Here is a 13,736-nt window from a genome sequence, read left to right on the forward strand (position 1 = left end):
TGTGTATCATATCGAAAGTACTAAAAAGAATAGTTATAAAGGGTGCTATATTTTCTTAATTTTTATAAAATGTGTATATTTTCACAAGATTTTCATAAAATTTATATATTTTATAATAAGATATGCGAAATTATTTATGCAATTTCGTTATTATAAGAAATTATGTATGTCTTAATCTTCCAGTCAGTATTTTCACAGAAATTTTGTTCTATTGTAAGATATATTCAAAAGGATATTCATTTAACTGATGAAAGGAACAAAAAGTAACTATTACAAAAAGTAGAATTAATAATGGTTAGAATATATAATAAAAATATAATTGGTCAGAATATATAAACTTCTTAGAAGAGGTTCTTTTTAAAAGATATAAACACTTCCTTCTACATAATCAAATTTAAGAGAGCAAATTCATATATGAGTACAAAATAATATATGCTTTGATTCTTGAAACCAATATGTATTTTCAGTTATATCTGTATACTTAGATTGAATATAATTTTATTTTTTCACAGACGCATCTGAGAAATGGAAAACATTTAAGGAACTTTTTTTAGATTCCTTCTCTCCCTCCCCCCCCCCTTCTGTATATCTATAAAATGTATGAACGTGTCTATGCACTACTGATGCGTCTCGTCACTTTACCCAGTAGCCTTAGTGTAACTCATTAGTAAGCAGTAGTTGTAATGGCTTATTGTCTCATTGACGCGCGTAACGTCAAGTTTGACGTCGAGCAGCAGGAAACGCTGGCCTCGTGTTTGATAATATCGCAGATTTCGGTCAGTAGCGATCGTTCAACGAAGACGTCGACCTCACGTCATGATTCGCCAAGCTTCTCTTCGTTTATTACAATAATTAACATTATCATAAAATTTATAATTCCAAAAAGTGTATTTGTTTCGATGAATTCACCGCAGCATTTCAGTCAAATTTTAACGTAAAAGGTCACAGAGTGTAATAAAAAATTCCATATCCTTACAATTTAATAATGATCGATAGAAAAATTAATAATAAATAGGATTTTGTTGATTTTATTATTGCATTTATAGACATTAAAAACTATCAATTTAGTGTGAATTCGTGATGTAAATAGTGAATTTTGACCATTTTTTGTGAAGATTTTATAGAAAACAAAGTTTTGTGAAACTCTATTTTCACAAGAAATCCTTCAGAAGAAGGAGCGATTTATTTGAATTCTTGGTACAAAATCCGACATCATATTGAGTAAGTAATTAAAATTTAGAATTATAATATAATTGTCATAATTGACACAATTATATATGCTTTTTAAAAAATATGTAAATTAAATTAAATTTGAAAATATATTTTCAGCAGTAAAATACTAAAATTAAATTTATGTTTAAAACACAAAGAATAGCTTGGATTAAAAACTTCTACGTCTTTGTCTTGGCCAAATATACAACTAAAATAGAATCTTTAAAATCGGCCGTCACTTTGAAAGGAAGATTATGGTGAACGATTTTATTATGTTATCTAATCACGAATCGTTACTTTGTCACTTGTTTTCCGCAATCATGATGGGAGTTTATAGTTTTGATATTATCTATTATTCCGGGAAATCGACTTTATTTGCATTGCAAACAGGAATTCACAGAGAAGAGTTGCTTCAATTAGATAATGAAATCTATTACTATATTATCATTATTATTATTATAATTATTCGTTATTCGTATGCTTACAATGCAATTTTATAGTATAATGCTTTTAATAGATAATGTACTTTTCAAAGTAACATTTTTTATTGATACCTTCTGTAGGATTCTCTATTTTCGTAATAAGAATAATTTTTTTTCTTGCAGGTTTAACTGTGCTGTTTAAGGAGAAATACGGAACAGCGAGACATGAAACATACGGCGGTTTCATACAACTGGGCGCAACTTTCCGTATATATCCTGACACTCCTTATTGGCTTCTTCAGGGAACTGTCTTTCGCGTGTATAAGCCACCCTCGTCGTTCGATCCGCCCGGCCAACCGCCCGTGGGGAGAGAAAAGCCGCGCGCATCCGCGCAATTGATACTCCCGCACGTGCTCTCTCGCTCGCAGATTGATCCCGCGAGTGTGCGTCCCGCGGTTGCTAGCTGTTTGTGTTCCTCACACACAGTGCACTCGCGCCGAGTCAGTATAAGCGTGTAGGCTCTCTGTGTGGGTCGCGATTTACCTGTTGTAACACCTGCTGCATCCTTCAAGGTTCCGCTCTTCCCTTACTCTCACCGCCGTAACGGTATGCTAATTACGATATTCATCGCTGTAAAGCTATGTACAGCTCGTTGATCAAAAATTATCCGACTCACTGGCATTTTTTCTTAGAAATATATTAGTGGAAAGAGAAAAATCGGGAAATGTTGAGTGAAATTTTTAGTCTTAAATTTCATAAATCCACTGCACGATTGATAACTTGCAGATATAAAAAAAAAAATATACGTTTATAAGTATATTTTGTACTTACATCTTTTTTTTACATTTATTTTATGTGCGAACGAGAGTATCATAGTCGTTATTATTCAAGATATTTTTCTTTACGTATCATTTTTACTTTGTTAATCGTACTATTTTAACTGTATTAATCAGATTATATTGACTGTATATATGAATATTATATATATATATATATATATATATATATATATATATATATATTTTATATATATATATATTTTTTATACATGTATATATTTTTTATACATATATATGTACATGTATATATGTATACGATGGTATAAAAATTTAACTAGACTTATGATGCTTAATAATGAGTAAACAACTCACCGGTAAATGTGGAGCGAGCTTTCGATCGTACCTACCCGATTAAACGCAATACCAATTTGTGACTGTGTAGTATAAACCGTGATCACGTCCCGACAACTCAACCTAATTAACTGAAACAGCTAACCAGCCGGACAATTATAAGCGTATTCCATTATAGAACCGCACGAGGCAGATACTTTAGGATCTTATTAGCTAACAGCTACAAGAAAACCAGGTAAATTGCAGGGTCGAATCTCAGTCCTAACATATCATGATATTTTTTGAAAATTGTATTCCATTTAAAAAATGATATTCTTTCTCGTTTTATTTAATCTTTACCCACTAGTTATAAATACTAAATTCTATAAATAGCGAATTTTTTACTTAGTTTGTGCAGTTAATTTTTTCTGAGAAATTAACTACTTGAGTATTTTCTTGATAAAAAGTTACTATAAAAATATAATAATTAGAGAGAAGTATAGAAATTTTCAATGTTAAATACTATTTAAAAAAGTGATACAGGTGCTTTCAATTTTCTAGTATCTGATCTGTACGCCAAGAATACCCGTTTTTATGATCTCAAATCAAAAATATATAAACTCTCCGCTCTCTCTCCAATAAGAAAGTTCTTAGGAATACTTTATTATCTTCCTTCTAATTTTTCTTCTTACACATTTTGCGTCTGAAGAATTTTGATGCTTAATGAAAAACCGACCCTGATTACAGGTACGAGAGAGCAAAAGGGGGCGGAAACGACAGAAACGTGCGTACTCGGCAAGGAGGGATCGCCCCTAGAGTAGCCTAAATAGATCGAGGGATAGAGATGGGACGAAGGAAGAGGGATCGTAAGGAGGGAAGAAGGAAGTGGGGAGGTGAACGAGGCTGAAAATTTGCAGAAGACTGGTGGGAGATTGTATCGAATCCCTCCGATTATCCCGTACACGGCACTGTGCCATCGGACACGTGATTCTGCGTTTCGCGAAATGTGCTATATGCTGGTACTCAGCGGTGATCTGTAGTCGGTTCCGCCAGTGTATCCTTGAAAATCCCGCTGCGGCAGTTGCAGCTCCGGAAGAGCGTGTCTTCACCCTCAAACAAGTATTCGCCGAAGATATATCGGGCTGTCGAGACTGCAATAGGTAATTCCAATTAAAATTATGCACGACGAATAATCGGCTAAATATCGAAATAATATAACAAAACACATGAGATCGTTGTTTGCAGACCGTGAGTAGGCTACGCGCAGAAAACTTTTTTAAAATGATTAAATTTTAATTTATTATATACATCGTTTTCATCTATTCAAATAAAATTTCAAATAAAATTTGAAATTTCTAAATGATATTTGAAAGCTATGAAAGTCTCGGATCAATAATTATTAAATTATCTCGGATTATAATCATTAAATTGTTTTCATAAATATAGCTGAGAAATTGAGTTTTTAGAAATTTAGAGAAAGATTATTTTGGTTTAATATCAATACCACCTTATTTATGATATTCATATTTTTGCCCCAAAAATAGGACAAACGTGATTGTTAACGAGTTAAGTATTGCTGTTTTTTTTATCGTTCATACATCGTGAAGATGCATTTTGTAAAATGCATCTTTAATCGGCACAGAATCAGTAAAGTGATTGCGACTCATTCGATCGTTTATTTCAGGATATTTTTCTAGTGACTCTGTTTTGCTGAAAGTGCTTCATATAAATAGAAGTGCGGATGCGGTCGCGCAAACTGTCTCTCATGACGCACGACATCCATAGGATATTCGCCGGATCCTTCTCTCGAACTTGTATATAGAATATTTCGGTGTAATTAAAGATTTATTATTTAAATATGGTAAAGTAGAGCGAAAACAAGGGATCGAAGCGGTGTCCCTTTGTGTGATATTATTGGATCGTTAAAGCGAAGGACAAACCCACCTAGCAGAGTAGGTGATTTTATCGCGTTGTCTCTCTCGCAATTGTGTTTGGAGAAAAACGAATCATTATTCATAAGCTAAGTTCGTTTCGCACGCTTTCGTGCTGTAAGTATCATTCTACTTTTATCGTTCATTATTATATACTGAAGGAAAATAGGATAATGCTTTCAGCACGAAAGCGTGCAAAACAAATTTAACCATAATTCAACCATAATTTTAAAGTTACTCGCCGTTTGAGGCATTTCACGTCGTTTCTGCCGAGAGAAACAGTTAGGAAGGAGTGTCGTGAATTACTTGAAATCATTAAAAATAATCAAACATCAGTCGTCATGAGGTTTTTAAATGCCACAACGTTAAGGATGCATTTTTGACTTGCGAATAACCGAGGCCCAAGAATATATTGTGTTGTTGAAGTGTCTTAATTAAATTAGCGGCGCAGGGTCGTCAGCAAACCGACGTACGTGAGCGAATTGGCGAACAGTCCAATAATAACCACGCTCTTACCTATATGGGAAGTTGATTTTAATTCAGATAAAACCCCGCGCGCACACGAGCGCGCCATTCTTTTAGTGAGCGGGGTCAGTAATCATCGTGATCAGGATACACGATGAGTATCGCGAAGTATCGAAAAATCCAAAAGATCGCATGCGCTGGTCGTTATAAACATCTTAATGTTTATTAGATACATTTTTAAATGCGTGTTCAAAAAGATATGTTCTGTCACGTTTGCGTAATCCTATCGTTCAGTTTGTTCATACTCAAGTTTGTAGTTTTAAATTAATTTAATCGCTCCACATCCCTTTTTTACACTCACTTTTATTTATATTTGTGCACACAGCGTTCTATATTTGCAAAAAAAAGAAATATATATAATCAAGATAATATATATTTGATTAAGAATAAAGAATTGGATCTTAACTTTAATCAATTGAAGTATTGTCAGACTGCCTTATCATGGATTGCAAATGTATGACTGAACTACCAACGAAACGCTTGATTTGTTCTCGCCAGACGCTAGGACTCATCTGAAGAAACATGTACGGACTAATCCTGGAAAATCTGGCCGAATACATAAGGCAGGTTTACGGCGAGGACAGATGGGAGGAGATCCGTAGGCAGGCGTCAGTGGACCAGCCGAGTTTCAGCGTTCACCAGGTCTATCCGGAGAATTTGATACCAAGGCTAGCGAAGAAAGCGATTCAGGTACGGTTAAAGTAATGCTTTGTCTTCCTTGTCGTTCTCTTTATCAGAATATACGATCGTCTCTTACGCTAAATGATACGCGATGCGATTTTAATAGAGAATACTTTAAAGTGCCGTAAGATAGCTTCAAGTGAGACCTCTCAGAAAAGGACAGTCGTTAATATGCGAATATGCCCGCTTCATCAGGTGCTCGGTGTGACGGAAAAAGAGTTCTTCGACCAGATGGGCGTGCACTTTGTAGGATTCGTCGGCCAGTACGGTTACGATCGCGTGCTCTCGGTCCTCGGACGTCACGTGAGGGATTTCCTCAACGGTCTGGACAATCTTCACGAATACCTGAAATTCTCCTATCCACGAATGCGAGCGCCTTCGTTTATCTGCGAGAACGAAACTCGACAAGGTGAGATTCTTTTCTTTTCGCGCTCTATCTGCCCCTGCTTCGCCCCTCCCCCGTCCTCGCATAGTCAGCAATTATTCGAATACATATGCACGTTTGTTATTTCTTAATAATATCACATTATTATGAATTTTTATGCGTTGGACTGACGGATGCGTAGGTTTAACTCTTCACTACCGAAGCAAACGCCGTGGCTTCGTGTACTATACGATGGGTCAGATAAGGGAAGTCGCACGGCACTTTTATCACAAGGAGTTGCAGATTGAGCTGGTGCGCGAGGAGGTGCTATTCGACACCGTGCACGTGACTTTTCAACTCACCTTTGATAATCGAGCCTTCACACTTGCCTCGCTCGCGATGACCCGTGAAGAGAAGCATCTACCGATCGGCGCGTGCGTCCTCTTCGAGATATTTCCTTTCTGCATAGTCTTCGGGTGTGTGCCTAATAATCAAAACGACTTAACATTGTCAGTAAAGTATACACTTATTGATATGATAACAAATCTGTGCACTTATTGCACTTATTAATATGATACAAAATCTGTGCAATCAATGAATTTCAGTTCGGATATGGTGGTCAGGAGCATTGGCAATTCATTAATGGTCATACTACCAGATCTTGTGAGCAAGAAGATCACATATTTCTTCGATCTGGTTAGACCTCTTATCGCGTTCAAGTTTCAATCGGTTAGTTCGAGATACATCCCTTCACTTGAGATATCCATCCTGTGCAGTTAACGTTTTATCTTACACTATTTCGATCAAAATTAATAGCTTATTTTGTGCGATTTAGATATTAAACCGAACGAACAATATTTTCGAGTTGGTCACGGTCGAGCCAGTGCTTACAGAACGATTGAATGATCGGCACAGAAACGAAATTCTCTTAAGTGACGAGCTCGAAACTGTAGAAGACAAAACTCTACGGCTAAAAGGTACAGTTATCCTTTATACTAGTTCTCTCTTTTTATTAGTTTTTCTTTTTATTAGATTATTTAGCTAGATTGTAATGATAGATATTAACCTGCTTGTTTCAATGACACACTTTCCAGGTCAAATGATATATATGGACAACTGGAAAATGATGATGTACCTTGGCACACCCGTCATGCCCGATCTGAACGCTTTGATAGCGACAGGCCTTTACATAAATGATCTATCGATGCACGATTTCAGTCGGTAAAAAATTGTTGTATTCTAAAATAATGAATGTTCAGATATAAAGATCCGTTTTCTTCGAGACAGGTTGGATTTTACATCATTATTAAATAGCATGAACAATAGATAGAAAGTAAATTACAGAAGAAAATTCAAACACTCAGGAGAATGCGGTCAGCATACTCACTTTGATATCCTCCTTCCTTCAGTAATTAAACATAGTTCGCGGAAGAAAGTTTATTTTCAAGACCATTTTAGTGGTTGCAAGTTAATAATTGTCTTAACATTCATTTCTGTTAACGATAATATTCAGTGTCAATCGAACAAACACGATTGACAACTGCAGTCTTTATCATGTTATATTTGAATCTTATATATTTATATTTCATATACTATATTCTTATCAGAGACCTTATGCTCGCTGGAACTCAACAGTCCGTAGAACTGAAGCTGGCATTAGATCAAGAACAACTCAAAAGTAAAAAGCTGGAGGAATCAATGAGGAAATTGGACGACGAAATGAAACGTACGGACGAGCTGTTGTACCAAATGATTCCCAAACAGGTCGCAGACCGTTTGAGAAACGGTGAAAGTCCGATAGATACTTGCGAGGTATTGAGATGTCGTTGTAACTAATAAAACAAACGCGTGATTTCCATCATTTTCCACTTTAAGTGATTTTTATGACAACTGGTAATTTTCTTTACAATTACTCTGCAACGAACAAAAACATTAACAAAAGATCTTCGACTCATCCGTATGAAAACATTGAGATGAGAAGAGCGCAGTCCATAGACGAAAGTATAAAGATGTGGTCGTGTTCATCTGCAGATGTTCGATAGCGTATCAATCTTGTTCTCGGATGTAGTGACCTTCACCGAGATTTGCAGCAGAATTTCACCGATGGAGGTCGTGTCTATGCTGAATGCCATGTACTCGCTGTTCGACACTTTGACCGAGAGGAACCGAGTGTACAAGGTATTCTCTAGTTGTAGGTACCAGGAAAACACGTTAATTGTGATCTCTTGGAAAGTGCCGTTTACAACTTCGTAACTTGTTCGCGATATTAGTTTCGGTCTCAAGATGCACGGTCCATGAATTTGATAACGAATGTTAAAATAATTTTACAACCACGATATTGCGAGATGATGACTTTATAATGAATTACGATATTTTTTTTATTCAAGGTTGAAACCATCGGCGATGCTTACATGGTAGTGTCTGGTGCGCCAGTAAAAGAAAATGACCACGCGGATCGTGTGTGCGATATGGCACTCGATATGGTTGAAGCGATAACCGATCTCAAAGATCGCTCGACGGGTACGTCTCGCATGACACGTGATATTTGTAGAATATTTGTGATTCTACTTGACTTGACTGGATCTATTTGACTGAAATTTGTTCGGGAAAATTGTTCTCAGGTAATCACCTACAGATACGCGTTGGTATTCACAGCGGTGCGGTTGTGGCCGGTATTGTCGGCTTGAAGATGCCACGGTATTGCCTGTTCGGCGATTCCGTCAACACCGCGTCCCGCATGGAAGCGACCAGCCAGGCCATGCAGATACACATATCCCAATCCACCCGCGAATTGTTGTCGCCCATGTATAAGGTCAATGAGCGCGGAGAGATCGAGGTGAAGGGAAAAGGTAAGACTATTCGGGATTTTGGTGGCAGCAGCATTCCTGAAATGTAAAGACAATTATTATTATAATAATAGATTAGTGCAAAAGGTTTGTCTTATTTGTCAAATAAAATAGAGGGCGGAATGATCCAATCTCAAAGGATCAATAATTATTACGAATAAAATAGACAACATTAACTCAATATTTTTTTAAACATCTAATGAAGACTTCCTATATTTTCCTTTTCCTTCCCAAATTTCCTACGAGAATGTAATAAGGAAAAAATAACAAATTTTTTGCACCAATCTAATATTTTACTAACAATATTGCCGACATTGCTAGTTACTTACATAACTCAGCAGTTTATTCGAAAATGTTGGAATTTTGCAGGTACGATGAAAACCTACTGGTTAGAAAAGCGAGAACGTCGTTCCGTCACGACTAAAGGGATCACTATACAGGAGCCATGTCAGTGGCATAGGATTGAGAAAAGAGTTTCCTCGGTGGGCGCGATAGGTCTTATAAGTCCGGGCATGTTCGACAAGCCAATCTGCAGCGACATCTTGTCAAGACGTTCGTCAAAGATATTGTCTCCGACGCCACCGGGACCTTCAGGAATCTTTCCCGAGGAGAGAAAGATATATTCTCCCATCACCTTCCAGGATGTTGCACGGCGGTCGGTCGCGAACTCACCGACGAAGAACGTGGAAATTAGAGGTAAAATTATTTCTCTTTCTCTCCTTCCCATTCTGTCTTCTTCCTTTTTCCGTGACTTATCCGATTAACTGAAATATATAGTTATATTTTTATTGAAAGGAATCTTTGAAATAATTCTTTATAACAATAGTTCTTTAATAAATTACCCTTTATTTGTGTGGCACTGTCACTACTTATCGTTCTTACTATTTATCGCTGTTTCTAAAATTATATAATTTAATGAATATACGCAATTACAGAATGTCGATCGAATTCTATGGGCGCGGTGGGTGTCACGAGCGCATCAGATATGTTTAGTTCACTTCTGAATGACACAGAAGAGCACTTCCGTCAGCATAGAAACAGTTTGTCTGCACGTTCAGACAATCAATCCGCCGCGGTACATGTGAAACCAGAAGTGAGAATCAATCCTAACTCATCCTCATCCTCGTCTGTATCCTCGGAGCATTGCGAGGACGAGACGAATCCGTCTCTGGATTTGCAGATACCGAAAGAAAACATCGGCGATAACAGCGAATGCGCTGCATTCAGCAATTCCCAATTGCTGATGCAGCAAGACCAGTGCTGTCCTGGTTTTACTATGTCAAAAAACAGTAAGATGCGGTATCAAGGAAATGGATGTATCATTTCCTAATGCGGAAGTTGACGATTAGTGATGATAGGAATGTCCGGATATTGCTGATTAAGCGCGAATTAATACGCATGCGAGTGTGTATGTGTGTGTGTGCGTGTATATCAATTTCTATAAATAAATATGTCGATGAAGAATCCTTAATATTGTTTACTTAAAAGATTTGATATAAAGTGTAAAACAGTAAATGTGAAAGAATGTTTCATGAAAGGAAAATATAGCTTATCGTGAAGTCCTCCCAAATAATGCAAATTTTCCATTTATTTTGAAAAGCTTCATAGATAACGAATATTTCTGTTAAGAGGCACTACATTGTGCATCAGTTTTTAAAAATTAACTTGCTAAGACATTTTGTACATGTATACACACACACACACACACACACACGAAGAAAATTATTATATTTACAAACATGTATAGTGTCATATTTGCTGTAAATATCATCAAACACATAATATACAATAATCGTTAATATTTGGTTTTCTCACTTTCTAAATATATATGCTATATATATATATTCTTGCTTAATTTTACAAAATTACATTGTCGAAATAGTGATTTATCTGTTCCAATGATAATTCTTGACAAATTGAATTATTCAAGTCATGAACTTCGAATAAAGGAACTGACTGAGTTGCCGCTTTGCCAATAACAATTATGTAAGGATAGCCTATTGCACGCGCAAATACAAATCGTTTACCGATTGTGGACTGTGTTTGATCATCCAATATTGTGTCGATATTGCGTTTGTGGAGAATCTCGAACAGTTGCTCAACATAGGTAGAGGTATGTTCTTCTTTACTTCCAGTCTATAGATCAAAATTTGATATAACAATATATATATATATATATATATATATATATATATATATATATATATATATATATATATTCTTTAACAGATATTAAAATCATACTTATTGCAATTATCGCGTTATCACCTTTGGAGGTATGATGCATGCTGTATATGGCGCTAACTTCACAGGCCACCTTATCTCATCATTTGTTGATAAAATTTCGACAACTAACGCTAAAATACGGCTTAGTCCTAGGCCGAAACAACCCATTGCCATAGGTTGTACTTTATTATCCTTTGTATAATACACTGCTTTCAATGGTTGCGAATACTTTGTATCTAATAAAAATGTATGTCCTATCTGCAATCATTATTTTCACACATTTAAATGTATTTCTCTTACTATAATCTATAATATATAGTTTTTAATATTATAAAAACTTCTATAATATAATTTATAAAAAATATCTGATTACAAAATTGTAATATTTTAAAATTCGGTTGCATTTTTTGTTTTTATTTCAAATAAATTGGAAGAATAGCAGATATAATCTCTCGAAAAATTTTTTTTTTATTTGTTTTACCTCCGCAGAATTATGCTTGTGCAATTCATTTTTACATTCGGGACAAGTTGTCTTGGAAATAATTCCATTAATAATGTAATTGCATGAAGGACATCGAAGTATAATATCTTCGCCAATATCAGATATATAATGATATTCATGTGATAATAAACCTCCGATTGTCCCAACATCACCTACGACTATATTGAAAGTGGCGTAAACAAATTAGATTTTTAATAACTGTAATAGCTAGCTAATATTCTTTATATAATGTACGTGTATAAAATTAACTTGTTATTTTATGATTACACATATTTGTGAATCTTCATAAACAGTATAGACCAATATAAAATAAAAAATTATAATTACCTCTTACATGATCTATATCAATCTGCTTAAAAATGTTATCATAAGAATCACAAACTGCATCATATGTATTTTTTGCATTATCTAAAGTAGTATCAAATGTGTATAAATCCTTCATCATAAATTCTCTGCTACGCAGAAAGCCATGCCGTGGTTTCATTTCATCTCGCCACTTGTTAGAAATTTGATATAATCTCAAAGGTAGTGATTTATCAGAAATAGGTCTTGAGGATACCAAGTCACAGATTACTTCTTCATATGTCTATAACGTAGAAGAATACTTGAAGTTATATTTTTATACTAATATAAATAGAATGTTATATATTATATCTGTCTAGATCAAAGCTGTTTGTATAGTACATATATTATATCAAGTTTGTCATACTTGTTATTTATAATTAATTATATTATTATATATATTTATTATGAGGTAATTTTTATTATAACTGAACATAATTTTTTTTATCTACAAAGAAGTTTCTCTCTCTTAATCTTTTTCTTTTCTGAACTTATCATTAATTTTATTTAAAACAAAATCTAATATAAAAAATATTTTAACTTAATAGTAATTCACTTACTGCATGTAGCTTTTGTTTCTTAAAGGTCCTCCCAGTCTTTATTATCTGTTATAACTTCTGTTATAACTTTTATAATATAATACACAAGGATCTTGTGTTTTACTTTGAATTATATATCACAACTACAACAATAAAAACACAATACATTTTATTTCAAGAAATTTTTAATTAAAACAACTATGATCTAGACGAAATATTATATTATATTTTTTACTTACTGGACTTAACATATATTCTTTGCCATGTCTATCGGTAAGTACAAACAGTTCCGTTTTGTTAGAATCATATCTATTAGTCTTCTTCCATAATTTAGTGGAAGTTAACGCTGGTAACATTATTTTTTCTGCACCGAGATTTGCCATTTCTTTATCAATGATATTGATTAACTTATTCAAGACTCGAACTCCCAATGGCAGGTACGAGTACATACCAGTGCTAACTGGTTTAATAATCCCATAATTAGTCATTAACTAAAATTAAAAATAAATATTCACGAATAGTTATACATACATACATAAGAATATAATTAAGTCTTACAAAGTAAAATCAGATTTTACCGATAATAGTTATCTCTATTAAAATTTTAATTTTTAAAAAATGTCTAGTTGATGATATATCAGAATCAAATTATATACCTTATAACTTTTCGATAAAATTTCTGTCTTGCTTTCATGAAGTATTCCGCCTGGTAAAGGTTGAAACAGCTTGGACATTCTAGCCAAGTTAACAATCGTTTTACTTGTCATTCTTAAAAACTTGTTTAAATCTTTAGACAATAATGTCGTTTTAAAATGTGTAGCTGTACAGCGGTGTACATGCTACGGTATCTAAACCGGAAGTACAGCGCTCACAAAATCAACAAGAGGTTATTCCTATAATAAAAAGTTGACAAGAGTTGCAACCCAGATTTCCGTTTGATCTTGGAGACCTCGTGTGGTGAAGGAAAGAATTAGAATTAAATTCAAATTCATCGTTATCAAAAACAAACAGTATAAAAGACATTTTGTGTATCATAT

At 34.6% G+C, this 13,736-nt stretch overlaps 2 protein-coding genes across 3 annotated transcripts; one reads left to right on the forward strand and one right to left on the reverse strand.

Moving 5' to 3' along the window:
* The first annotated feature begins 515 nt into the window (after nt 1-515).
* LOC116842442 (soluble guanylate cyclase 88E) lies at nt 516-12,151 on the forward strand. Of its 2 annotated transcripts, none has more exons than XM_032811687.1 (15): nt 516-1,221; nt 1,818-2,999; nt 3,491-3,903; nt 5,698-5,889; nt 6,076-6,289; nt 6,447-6,753; nt 6,850-6,973; nt 7,080-7,221; nt 7,339-7,465; nt 7,852-8,056; nt 8,276-8,422; nt 8,632-8,764; nt 8,866-9,093; nt 9,460-9,786; nt 10,026-12,151. In XM_032811687.1, exons 4-15 carry the CDS (start codon nt 5,722-5,724, stop codon nt 10,418-10,420), a joined length of 2,517 nt encoding a protein of 838 aa, XP_032667578.1. In that variant the 5' UTR covers nt 516-1,221; nt 1,818-2,999; nt 3,491-3,903; nt 5,698-5,721; the 3' UTR covers nt 10,421-12,151. The 2 variants fall into 2 exon arrangements, with proteins under 2 accessions (XP_032667578.1, XP_032667579.1); XM_032811688.1 differs by having other exon boundaries at nt 6,447-6,720; nt 10,026-10,420.
* Nucleotides 10,921-13,584, reverse strand: LOC116842443 (probable proline--tRNA ligase, mitochondrial). Its single transcript, XM_032811689.1, has 6 exons — nt 13,356-13,584; nt 12,939-13,190; nt 12,146-12,404; nt 11,798-11,976; nt 11,359-11,574; nt 10,921-11,226 (listed from the first exon to the last, which is right to left on the reverse strand). Exons 1-6 carry the CDS (start codon nt 13,464-13,466, stop codon nt 10,948-10,950), a joined length of 1,296 nt encoding a protein of 431 aa, XP_032667580.1. The 5' UTR covers nt 13,467-13,584; the 3' UTR covers nt 10,921-10,947.
* Between the last annotated feature and the right edge of the window lie 152 nt (nt 13,585-13,736).

The sequence above is a fragment of the Odontomachus brunneus genome, unplaced genomic scaffold (assembly GCF_010583005.1).
Source record: "Odontomachus brunneus isolate Ranch 3 - 2012 unplaced genomic scaffold, Obru_v1 Obru_scaffold_025, whole genome shotgun sequence".
NCBI lineage: Eukaryota > Metazoa > Arthropoda > Insecta > Hymenoptera > Formicidae > Odontomachus > Odontomachus brunneus.